Source organism: Maniola hyperantus, chromosome 5 (assembly GCF_902806685.2).
Source record: "Maniola hyperantus chromosome 5, iAphHyp1.2, whole genome shotgun sequence".
Classification (NCBI taxonomy): Eukaryota; Metazoa; Arthropoda; class Insecta; order Lepidoptera; family Nymphalidae; genus Maniola; species Maniola hyperantus.
In genome coordinates, this window is record NC_048540.1 from 3,329,908 (window position 1) to 3,343,109 (window position 13,202).

At 39.3% G+C, this 13,202-nt stretch overlaps 2 protein-coding genes and 1 long non-coding RNA gene across 3 annotated transcripts in view; 2 read left to right on the forward strand and 1 right to left on the reverse strand.

The window, feature by feature from the left end:
- LOC138402369 (uncharacterized) overlaps nucleotides 1-13,202 on the forward strand; it is a 352,933-nt gene that overhangs the window by 330,125 nt on the left and 9,606 nt on the right. The gene's annotated exons all lie outside the window — the stretch shown is intronic.
- The window catches only part of LOC117982633 (maltase A1-like), a 306,078-nt gene that overhangs the window by 13,092 nt on the left and 279,784 nt on the right, over nucleotides 1-13,202 (reverse strand). The window lies entirely within an intron of this gene.
- Nucleotides 106-12,203, forward strand: Tsr1 (Tsr1 ribosome assembly factor). The gene is made up of 9 exons (XM_034968999.2): nucleotides 106-308; nucleotides 377-647; nucleotides 1,198-1,948; nucleotides 2,637-3,146; nucleotides 3,962-4,228; nucleotides 5,010-5,099; nucleotides 5,424-5,531; nucleotides 11,041-11,161; nucleotides 12,012-12,203. The coding sequence occupies exons 1-9, from the start codon at nucleotides 212-214 to the stop codon at nucleotides 12,164-12,166; spliced, it is 2,370 nt and encodes a 789-aa protein (XP_034824890.1). The 5' UTR covers nucleotides 106-211; the 3' UTR covers nucleotides 12,167-12,203.

The following is a 13,202-nucleotide window of genomic DNA, read 5'->3' on the forward strand; positions in this document are numbered from 1 at the left end:
ATACATCAGGGTATAAAAATTAGGGTAAATTCCTACATAAATTAGGGTAAAACCAAAAACAGAAGTGGAAACACTATGGATGACAGTTATCTCAATTCTCATCTAACAGTATCTGTCACTCATAATCATATGCCATAATAAAACCATGTGTTTGTTTTTGTTTTAAAAATAATAATTTAATTGTACTAAGAATTTAATATATTCATTAAAAATGCAGCAAGCACATCGCGCTGGAAATCTGAAACAGAGCAACAAATCTCACAAGTCCCGTCATAGATCAAAAAGGGGAATTTCGGCCGCGGTTAAAGGTAAGGTTATTTTTACTTTTAACAAGTTTCTTACTAGTTTATCCGAATAAACTTATTTAAAATTGTAGGTAAGGTGAATATCAAGGAGTTTGTGCGTCGAAATCGTCATATATTAAAGAAGGAGGAGCGTCGTCACCAAGCATTGCAGATACGTAAAAACAAACGTGAAGAAGTGCTCGCTAAGAAGCGCGGTCTGGGTGGTAACCGCAACCCACCGTTCCTGGTGTGTGTCTTGCCGTTGAACGCGCAGCTCGATGTGCAATCCGCGCTGGTTATATTGAAGACTTGCTCTGAAGGAGCGGTCGTTACTCACTCTCCGAATGGCATCTTACATGTTGGGTACCTAAGTATTTTTGCTTTATAAACTGTACATAAAGTTTTATAGAACTAGATGATGCCTATGACTTCATCCTGGATTTAGGTTTTTATTCAGGGTACAAGCTATCTCCATTCCAAATTTCAGCCACATTAGTTCAGTCATTGTGGTGTGAAAGAGTAACAAACATCCAAAACACGCAATTTTTTACATATTTTGTAATTTTAATTAGATAAAATTTGAATTAATTCAAAATTCTGTTTACTTATCAACGTTAAAATTATATGAAAACCTTAATTTGTTTGATCTAATTAATCTAAAAGCTATTCTTAGCTTAATTATATCTTGTGAAATTCTTAGGTTTTTTATGATTCCTAACATGTCACTGACTTGACCAACCTGACTGCTGACTGCTGACTGAAAAGTAATTCAGAAATCAGTACTATATTTATTTTGTGTAATCAATAAATGTTATATTATGAAAATCTGTAATATCTGTCTATTATAATCCCTATAAATTAGCTTATCACTTCATAAAAAATGTTAGTGTTACTTATATCTATTTATTTTTAGGTTACCCAACTTCAAGCAGCGTTTTTCATTCATCTGTCCTGAAAAAGACAACGACTTCAGTCTAATAGATGCACTCAAAATTGCAGATACAGTTTTATTCGTGAGTTCAGCTCTTGATGAACCAGTAGACGAATGGGGCGAGAAAGCTCTAGCTCTGTCTATGGCCCAGGGAATGCCGACCCCAGTGGTGGTGGCCATGGACATCGAAGGAGTCCACCCTAAAAAAAGAACAACTGAAAAGCAAAATGTACAGAAACTAATCTCAAAATGGTTGCCAGAGGAAAAAATCATGCAGTTAGACAAAAGTTCAGATGGCTTAAATGTATTGCGTCGAATAGGTAATCAGAAACGAAATGTCATACACCATAGAGAAAAAAGACCTTATATGCTAGCGGAAGAGGTTGAATATATACCAGACACTGAAGGTGATAGTGGCACTTTAAAAGTTAGTGGTTACTTAAAAGGTATGCCGTTAAATGTAAATGGTTTGATTCATATCACTGGTTTGGGAGACTTCCAAATGTCAAGAATAGATGGTTTAGAAGATCCCCATCCATTAAATATGGGTAAAGAAAATGCTAAAAGTGATACTATGGATGCAGAGGTTACAAAAGTGTCAGTATTACAAATAGCTGATCCAGCAAAGCAAGAGTCTTTGGAGTCTGAGAATGTTCCAGATCCTATGGATGCAGAACAGACATGGCCGACAGAGGATGAAATTAAACAAGCCAATATGGATACTAAGAAAAAAGTATTGCATTTTGTATTTAGTAATTTTTTGAAACAGTTAATATTGTCCTTTCTTCTCTAATTTGTAAAAGTATATTCCTATTTTTATTTATTTATTTACTAGATGATGCCCGCGACTTCGTCCGCGTGGATTTCGGTTTTTAAAAATCCCGTAGGAACTCTTTGATTTTCCGGGATAAAAAGTAGCCTATGTTCTTCCTCGGGATGTAAGCTATCTCTGTACCAAATTTCATCAAAATCGGTTGAAGGGATGGGCCGTGAAACGCTAGCAGACAGACAGACAGACAGACAGACAGACAGACACACAGATAAACATCTTTATTGCTTAACTAGTTTATGTTCGCAACTTCCTCCGCATGCACTACACAAATTTCAACCCCCCTTTTTACCCCCTTAGGGGTTGAATTTACAAAAATCCTACGTCATAATAGCTATCTGCATGCCAAATTTCAGCCCGATCCATCCATTAGTTTGAGCTGTGCGTTGATAGATCAGTCAGTTGACTGACTGACTGATCTATCAACCTTTCCTTTTATATATTATATAACCTTTTCCTTTTGTATATTATATTTAGATACTATGACAAGAATAAAAAAATACAGGATAGACTTAAAAAACAAAGGGCGACCTTATCACTACAGTGATCTCTTCCAGGCAATCCATACTTAAAAACTATTTGTTTTTTTTAGGTAAAAAAAGTTCCCAAAGGCTGGTCAGACTATCAAGCAGCCTGGATTGTTGAGTCAGACGCAGAGGGCGAAGGTGACGGTTCTGATCTGGAGAATGAACAAAGTGATGATGAAAATGACAATGACGAGTTCATGTCCTGTGAAGAAGATGATTCTGACCAAGAAGTGAATGAGCAAGACAATGATTTCGAATCAGTCGCTGAATCAGAATTTGGCCCTACCGATGAAAAGTATGATGCAACTATTGATACCTTTGAAGAACATGAGATGCTCAAAAAATTTGCAGCGGCAAGAGAGGATCAGCAGTTCCCTGATGAAGTTGATACTCCACAGGATGTGCCAGCAAAGGAAAGGTTTATGAGGTATAGGGGTTTGGAGTCCTTTAGGACGTCACCTTGGGATCCTAAGGAAAATTTGCCTGGAGATTATGCAAGGATATTTCAGTTTGAGAACTATGATCGGACTAGAAAGAGGGTTTTTAAGGAGCTTGAAGATAGTCTTATTAATATGGTAAGTATAAGTGCCGCAAATTGCTATTGCGCTGGAACCATGTCTCATTAACATCGAAATAACGTCATTTTGACGTCAGCCAAAATAAAAATATACCATCAGCTCGAAACTTCAGTCTTGTGCTGACGTCACTAAAATGGCGGCCACGCGCATTAGCAATTTGCGGGACTTATATTATATTCTTCATTTATTGATTTTAACAATTTCTTTGTATTGCATCAATTTCATTTAATTTGATTATTGATCGTTGAGTGTAACTAATTTGTGGATGTATTAGCGTGTTTATTTATTGGTTTGTTCTTCAATCACGTCGCAATGGAGCAACAGATCCCTAAAAATCAAACAGTTCCTACAGGATTTTTAAAACCTAAATCCACGAGATCAATGATCACGTCAATCCGTTACACCGTTGTGACGTGATTGAAGGACAAACCAACAAACAAACACTCTTTCGCATTTATAATAGGGGTAGTGAATACTGGGTTACACAATAATACCATTTTTTTTATCAATAAGTGCTGACAACAGTGACATTTTAATATCGTTACAATCTAAATATATAAAAGGAAAAGGTGACTGACTGACTGATCTATCAACGCACAGTTGAAACTATTGGACAGATAAGGCTAAAATTTGTCATATAGATAGCTATTATGACAAGGGCATCCGCTAAGAAAGGATTTTTGAAAATTCAACCCCTAAGGGGGTAAAATTGGGGTTTGAACTATGTGTAGTCCACGCAGATAAAGTCGCGAGCATAAGCTAGTCTTATATAAAATCTCAATAAAATAAATATTTGTTATTATATATTTCAGTATGGCTTCTACATAACAATCCACGTCAAAGGGGTACGGCAAGACCTATGGAAGGTATACCATGAAGCCAATGCCAATGCTCCCATATCAGTGTTTGGTCTCCTACCGCATGAACACAAGATGTCTGTTATGAATGTTGTGTTGAAGCGCACTGGTGTGAGTGATGAACCGATCAAGAGTAAGGAGAGGTTGATCTTCCAAGTTGGGTACAGAAGATTTATTGTGAATCCTGTTTTTAGTCAGCATACCAATGGAAGTAAACATAAGGTTAGTACTATGAGCAAAACTCCCTCATCATCATCATTGGCCCACTACTGAGCACGGGCTAAGAGTGATAAGGGTTTGGACATAGTCTACCACGCTGGCCAAGCATGCATTGGCAGACTTCACACACCTTTGAGAACATTATGGAGAACTCTCGGGCATGCAGGTTTCCTCACGATGTTTTCCTTCATCGTTAAAGCAAGTGATATTTAATTACTTAAAACGCACATAACTCCGAAAAGTTAGAGGTGCGTGCCCGGGATCGAACCCCCGACCTCCGATTAGAAGGCGGACGTCCTTACCACTAGGCTATCACAGCTTCCTTGTGTTCGTATGTCGTTAATCCGGTTAAGTCACATTTTTGCACACCTGCCTCGGGCCTGAATGTTTCTAATATAGAAATGTACGCCCTTTTACATTTTTTTTTTTTCATTCAGATACAAGTTAGCCCTTGACTGCAATCTCACCTGGTGGTAAGTGATGATGCAGTCTAAGATGATAGCGGGCTAATCTGGAAGGGGTATGGCAGTTTTTATTAAACCCCTTTGGTTTCTACACGGCATCGTACCGGAACGCTAAATCGCTTGGCGGCACGGCTTTGCCGGTAGGGTGGTAACTAGCCATGGCCGAAGCCTCCCACCAGACCAGACCAGAAATTTAGAAATTATAAAATTCCAAACCCCTGCCAGGAATCGAACCCGGGACCTCCCACTATTAAGACCACAGCGCTCACCACTGCGCCAGGGAAGTCGTCAAAACATAATAATAATGTTGTTGTTTTCAGTACGAGAGATTCTTCCAACCTGGTTCAACATGTGTAGCGACTTTCTATGCGCCCATACAGTTCAGTCCTTCAACAGTTCTATGTTTCAAGGTTAGTAACAAAATCCGCCTTTTCGATATAATCCTGACGTTGAAAAATATTTTGTTAATTAGGTACCACCATCATTGATCGCCGGACCACGGATTGAGCACGGATCTCTTCTAAAGAAAGAAAAGAAGACTTTAGGCCATGTTCCACCACGTTGCCAAGTACAGATTAGCAGACCTCACACAACACCTTTGTTACAGAAAAGTTGAGAGGTGTATGCCTGGAATTGAACCCTAGGACCCTGGAAAGCCTAATTCTGAACTACTAAACTTGGCTATCACCTTTTTACAAGTTACTATGATAAGAGTGTGTTTATATATTTTATAGGAAAAAAAGAACACGAAACTACAATTAGTTGCATCGGGTGTGCTGCAGTCGTGCAATCCAGATAGATTAGTAGTCAAGAGAATAGTACTGTCTGGACACCCTTACAAGGTAATACTTAAGAATGTTCATAAATATAAGTCGCGCAAATTGCTATTGCCCTGGAACCATGTCTCATTAACATCGAAATGACGTGATTTTGACGTATATTTAAGTAAAAATGTACCAGTCTTCAGATGAAACTTCAGTCTAGAGCTGACGTCACTAAAATGGCGGCCACGCGATTTTAGGCCATTAGCAATTTGCGCGACTTATACATGTAAAAACTATTTTAAAATTACTTGTACTTGTTTGAATTCTTTCATTTTCAATAAGGTTGGGCGAGTACTTTTGACATGAAAGAAGATGGCCCAAAATTTCCCCGGAGTCGTTTCAAGTTTATATAGTGAAAAATACCAAGAGACCTAACTATATAAATCTAATAAAATTACTTTATGTTGTGTTATTGAAACGCGTATCGGATGACAACTGACTTTATTGTAGAATACCCACAACATCTCCCCCATAATAAACAAATTAACATAGGATTATCTTCCCCAACAAAGAAAAAAAAATACAAATAAAACAAACAATATGTAAATAAACAAAACAATTAAAGAGAAAAAAAAATTACACACCAATACATTATTTACTAAAGAATTACAGTTTTTAATCAATGTCTAATTGTAGCCTCTTAGCTCTTTTCCTTGTCATAGGAGGAGAGAGATGGGTTTCTTTTAGACAGCCAGCATCTATCTCACCCCTGACGACGGGACCATCTGTACTTGAACCTGGTTGAGGTGGGGGGTCAGGAGAATCATGAAGTTGGGGTTCACATTTTTTTAAATGGCGGCGATTTCTACGATAGGTTCTACCTATGTTATTCTGCACTACATATGATCGTGGAGTTGGAGCTTTGGCCACAACTTGACCTCTAGTTTTCTTGTCCCCATCCTGCATGATCACCTGATCTCCCAAATCTAACTCTGGTAAGTTTTTACAATGCCTATCATAATACATTTTGACTTTCCTCTGCCTATTAATTAGATACTCGTATTCTTTGTCGTGCACAACCTTTGGCTTTAATAAATCAGGATGAACTGGAAGCCTGCAGTTTAGTCTACGTCCCATTAATAGCTGTGCAGGTGAGCTTAAGTCCTTATCACGTGGTGTATTTCTATAACTAAGCAGGTTAAGGTAGAAATCACTATTGCTATTAATAGATTTAACAAGTAACTTCTTTACCGTCTGTACAGCTCGCTCACTCTTGCCATTTGATTGGGGATAATTTGGCGATGAAGTTACGTGATCAAATCCCCACTCACTAGCAAACCTTTTGAAATCACGGCTAGAAAATTGAGTTGCGTTGTCACTTATGACCAGTTCAGGAATTCCGTGTCTAGCAAAGTTTTCCCTCATCGCCGTTATTACAGATTTAGAACAAATATTTTTTAAATCACAGACTTCAACAAAACCTGAATAGTAATCTACTAATATCAAATAATATTGTTTCCTATATTCAAATATATCAGCCCCAATTTTATTCCACGGTAGGCGAGGAATCTGCACTGGAATCAAGGGTTCTTTACTTTGTGTGTTTAAGTTCTCCTGACAAACTTTGCACCGCTTAACGTAAAGTTCTATATCATTTGTAATACCAGGCCAGAATAAAACTTCGCGCGCACGCCTCTTGCATCGATCTATTCCAAGATGGCCGTCGTGAACGATGTTTAACATTTGACTTCTTAAAGAAACTGGAACTAGTATTAATTTATTTTTAAATATGATACCGTCCACCACAATCAACTCATCTCGTAACGACCAATAAGGCTTTAATTTATCGTAAACATCACCTTTTCGCGCCGGCCATCCCTTAACAATATACTCGCAGAGTTGATTAAGATCGCTGTCTTTTGAAGTTTCAGTTCGCACTAAACTCAACTTATTTGCAGACATTTGAACATGCTCAAATAAAAGATTTACTTCATGCAATAATTTAACATCTAGCTCACTTTCAAAAGAGTCTGGAAGCGGCGCACGCGATAAAGTATCAGCAATGAACATATATTTACCAGGTACATACTTAATAATCAAATCATAACCTTGAAGTCGAAGTAACATTCGTTGTAAACGCACTGGATTAGACACCAAGGCTTTTTTAAATATACTCTCTAGTGGTTTATGATCTGTTTCTACAACTACTGCTTTTTTACCATATATATATTGATGAAACTTTTCACAAGCGTACACAATAGCGAGAAGCTCTTTCTCAATTTGAGCGTACCTAGTCTGTGTGTCCGTGAGTGTGCGCGACGCGTATTCAACCGGGCGCCCGTCCTGCATGAGCACTGCGCCGAGCGCGACGCTGCTGGCATCTACCGACAACACCACGGGCTGCGTGACGTCATACAAAGCTAAAACCGGGGCACTACTAACCAAATCTTTCAGTTTCGCAATAGCTTCATCATGAATACTATCCCAGTACCACACCGATTCCTTTTTAAGCAATCGAGTAAGGTGAACAGTATAATTCGAATAGTTTGGAATAAATTTTGATAGGTAATTAGTAGCACCCAAAAATCTCTCTAACGACTTCTTATTATTCGGAGTAGGCATGTCTTTAATGGCCTTCACCTTTTCCTTATCCGGTTTCATTCCATTTTTGTTAAAAACATGCCCTAAATAAACCACCTCCTGTACACAGATTTTACATTTGTCTTTGTTAAACTTTAGATTTATTTCTTGTGCTCTATTTAGCAACGCAGTAAGCCTCAAATCATGCTCATATTTATTTCCTCCCCAACAGATAATGTCATCAATGAATAAATCCACCCCCTCTAATCCTTCTAGCAACTGCTTAAGTGTTGAGTGAAATACCTCAGATGCACAGTTCAGACCAAAAGGTAGTCGTAAAAATTGATACCTTCCAAACGGCGTGCTGAAAGTACATAAGTCCGCACTTTTGTCATCTAATTTAATAGCCCAAAATCCAGAATTAGCGTCCAATACAGAAAAATACTGTGCTCCATTGAGCTTTGTGGCTAATTCATTGATAGTCGGTAGCTGAAAGTGTGCCCGCTGAATCGCACAATTAAGTGGACGCGGATCAAGACATAGCCTTATACCACCATTTTTCTTAGCCGCAATTACTAATGAATTTACCCATTTTGTAGGATAAGTAACTTTTCTGATCACGCCAGCCTCGATCATTCTATTTAGCTCAGTATGCAACTTATCTCTGAGACTTAGAGGTACCTTACGCGGCGCGCTGACCACCGGACTCACAGACTCATCTATAACAAGGCTATATGTACCGGGAAGGCAACCAATACCGCGAAACAAATGATCATAAGCAGATATATTTATATTATGTACGCGTTTCACTAAACCTAACTCTGTACACGCATGCCTTCCCAGAATACTTTGACAGCTAATACTAGCTACTGCAAACTTCAAAATATATAAATTATTTTTATACCACCATTTTAATTTACATAGTCCTTTTATAGGAATAATATCACCACTATACGATTGGAGTTTAACATTACTCTTCACATTAATTAAGCTAGCATCATACCCCAATGACAAAAACCTCTCTAGTGCTATAACATTTATATCTGCCCCTGTGTCTAGTTTAAACTTTTCAACGCCACACTCACCAGTTAATGTTTCATACCACTCGTCCGCATAGTCACGCTGCGATGTATGTGCAATTGTTGATATGAAAAACGACTCGGCGTCGTCACTATCGCAATCCTCTATGGGTATCTCCGAATAAACATCGATATCGTACACTTTTTTAGCCCGATTTGCACACATCCTAGCAAAATGATTATAGCCTCCACATAAAAAACACTTTACACCAAGCGCTAAACAAGAACGCGAATCACAATATTTGCCACAATTTTTACACGGGGTCGGAGCACGGCTGTCGACTCGGCCGACGGCGGCGGCGCCGGCGGCGTAACCGCCTCGGCGCGTGGCGGTCGAGCCGCGTGCGCTGCCTCGCGCGTTGCGGCCACCACTACTGCTTGCGTTCCATTGCCGGTTCGGAGCCCCACGATATCCGCCGCGCGCTTCCACCGCATCGATGGACGCTCGCCCCGAACTTGCTGCATGAGATTCTAGCTGACGAGTGCCGTCCATTGAAACCTCATCGGCCTGGCATATTTTTATCGCCTTTTCTAAAGTTAACTCGTCGCTCCGAAGTAGACGATCCCGAACTACAGTGTTTCTTATTCCACACACAATTCTGTCTCTAATCAACTCCTCTTCGAGCGCGGCAAACACACAGGTCTTGCTTAAAAGTTTTAACGCAGTTACGTATTGATTTATTGATTCGCCTTCACTTTGATTTCGGGTAAAAAAATTGTACCTGGCTAACGTAATATTTGGTTTCACACCAAAGTAGTTGTCAAACTTTTTCAACAAAACTGCAACGTCATCGCGATCTTTCTCAGCTTCGAAATTAAATGTTTGGTAGACATCAAAACCATCGGGCCCTATTAAATTGATCAGTAAGCTGGCTTGTACCGCTGGATCTTCCTTATGCACGCCTGCAGCTTTTATAAACAACTGAAACTGCGTTTTCCATTTTTTCCACGCGTCAGCCCGGCTGACGGGGCTGCCATCCACACTAAGCTCTGGTGGTGGTCTTGCGTGTTCCATTGTTAATAAATATGTAGACCACCGAAATCAACTTATATTTCACTAGTACAACGAAATTACTGCACTATTTCCACTCCAAAACATTTAATTTCACACCGCTGCCACCATGTTGTGTTATTGAAACGCGTATCGGATGACAACTGACTTTATTGTAGAATACCCACAACACTTTACAAATAGTATTTTGAAAGACATAAATAGAAACCTAGAATTAGCGGGGTTTTTCACTAACACAACCTTTTAAGTAGGTATTTTTAGTGAGATGTTAGGGTACTCAATATGCAGTAACCCCACTATCTAGGGTCATCTTTACCTAATTAAAATGGGACCACCTCTGAAGTATGTCCTACAAAACAAAAAAAGAATCATCAAAATCGGTTCATAGTTGACGGAGTAATCGCGTACCAAACATACAAATAAATAAAAACATACATTCGAATTGACCACCTCCTCTTTCTTTTGAAGTCGGTTAAAAATACTATTTATTACTAGATGATGCCCGCGACTTCGTTCGCGTGGATTTAGGTTTCATAAAATCCCGTGGGAACTCTTTGATTTTCCGGGATAAAAAATAGCCTATGTCCTTCCCCGGGATGCCAGTTATCTCTGTACCAGATTTCATCCAAATCGGTCTAACGGATGGGCCGTGAAAAGCTAGCAGACAGACAGACAGACACACTTTCGCATTTATAATATTAGCATGGATTTACACAGGAAAACCAACACAAAGGTAAAAGTTTTATTGCGACGCGTAAACTTTTTTTCTGGGGCAAACAATGTATTGGGCACTGACCATCTCCCTTGACACAAAAAGTTAAAATGGCGTGTAAGGAGTTAAATTTTACGCGCTATACAGCATCCTGTTAAAATCAAGCTTTTCAGTATTTTTAATACTTTTGTATTTTATACACAGGTTAACAAGAAATCAGCAGTCATCAGATTTATGTTCTTCAATAGAGACGATGTCGTATACTTCAAGCCGTGCAAGCTTCGAACCAAATACGGTCGAACTGGACACATTAAGGAACCTTTAGGTATGGAAATTAAAAAAAAACATTTATACATTTAAAAAAACTGTTTTTTAGAATGTACAGATGTGCCTTTCATATGATACTTCGTATAGTTTTCTTGCTTTTAAAATTGAAAATACTAATGATTTGTTCATAAGTACGTTTTAATTTTTAACCGACTTCAAAAAAAGGAGGAGGTTCTCAATTCGTCGGAATCTTTTTTTATTTGTGCTTAAATCACAAAAAAAATTAAAATGAATAAAAGAACCATGAAGTGAAACTTCTGGAGTAGCTCATTTAAAGAAATTTGATATCCCCATACTACCTCACATGGGCAGGGCACATAGATCATAATACCGATAGACGTTGGGGTCCCAAGGTGCTGGAATGGCGATCTCAGACCGGAAGACGCAATGTTAGAAGACCCCCCCACTAGGTGGACGGACGACATCAGACGAGTCGCAGGGAGCCGCTGGATTCAGGCGGCATAAGACCGTGGCGTGTGGAAGTCCCTACAAGAGACCTATGTCCAGCTGTGGACGTCTATCGGTTGATGATGATGATTATCCCTACCTCAGGATTTCAGGAATCATCTTAAAATAGGAGACCTATCATTTTTTATTTAATTATATTGGAATAGTTTTATGTTTTAAGCAATTAAGTATCACTTGCTTTAACGGTGAAGAAAAACATTGTGAAGAAACCTGCATGCCTAACAGTTCTCCATAATGTTCTCAAAGGTGTGTGAAGTCTGCCAATCCGCGCTTGGCCAGCGTGCTACGCTATGTCCAAACCCTTATCACTCTAAGCCCGTGCTCAGATGGGTTGATCACGATGAATTTTATTTTCATTAAAATTATCATTTCCTTATCAGGAACTCACGGTCACATGAAGTGTGTATTCGACGGTCAGCTGAAATCTCAGGACACAGTGCTTCTCAACCTGTACAAGCGGATGTTCCCCAAATGGACCTACGAAGACTGCATCGTCACTGACAGGGATTGTAAGGGAGGCGAGGTTATGGAGTGATTTTGTAATTAATGTAAATAAATTATATAAAAAACTGTTTTATTTCTTTCTATCGCCTGTCACCCCCATGTAGGTTCCAAGCAGGATTTGGTAATAGGTAATTTCATCATCATGATCAACCCATCACCGGCTCACTTCAGAGCACAGGTCTCCTCTCAGAGTGAGAAGGGTTGTGGCCATAGTCTACCACGTTGGCCATGTGCGGATTGGTAGACTTCACACACCTTTGAGAACATCATAGAGAACTCTCAGGCATGTAGGTTTCCTCACGATGTTTTCCTTCACCATTAAAGCAAATGATATTTAATTAATTAAAACGCACATAACTCCGAAAAGTTAGCGGTACCCGTGATCGGGAACGTGCCCGGGATCGAACCCTTTCCTTCGATTAGAAGGCGGACGTCCTAACCACTAGGCTAGCACAGCAGGATTTGGTAATAGATAATTTACAGCTCCTAAATTGCTTAAGTGATCGGTTAGCTTATGGACTTAATTACACCTACCTTTGACCTACCTGAAATAGGTAGGATGTGGGAGAGTGTAATCGCATTTAGCAAGTTGGGATAAGAAGTATGCTACCTTGGAAGAAAGTAAAGTTGCTAACGTACTTAATCATTCAGCATTATAGGTAGGAAAAAATTAAGGAAGGTGTAATAGCATTAAGTCCCCAGATTAGTTAAGTCGCGGCGCGTCTGTGACTGCGTGTGCGTGTGTTAGCTTAATTTATTTCACGGGCAAAGCGGGAAGCAGGGGTTAAAAAATGAATTTTCCGTACCCGAAGGATGCCAACGGGACCCTATTACTAAGCCTTCGCTGTTCGTCCGAAATAAATAAATAAAAATATCAAAAGGGCTTTTCTTGTACGATGTAACGGAACCCTTTGTGTGCCAGTCCGACTCGACCTTGACGGACTTTTTATTTTTATATAAATAGAGCCAACAGCGAGAGCTACGGCAACTGGCAAAGCCAAGTTTTTGGTGCCATTGTTGCACTCGACACGTCCGATGCCGTCGAACTTGTATTGTATCATGATTCA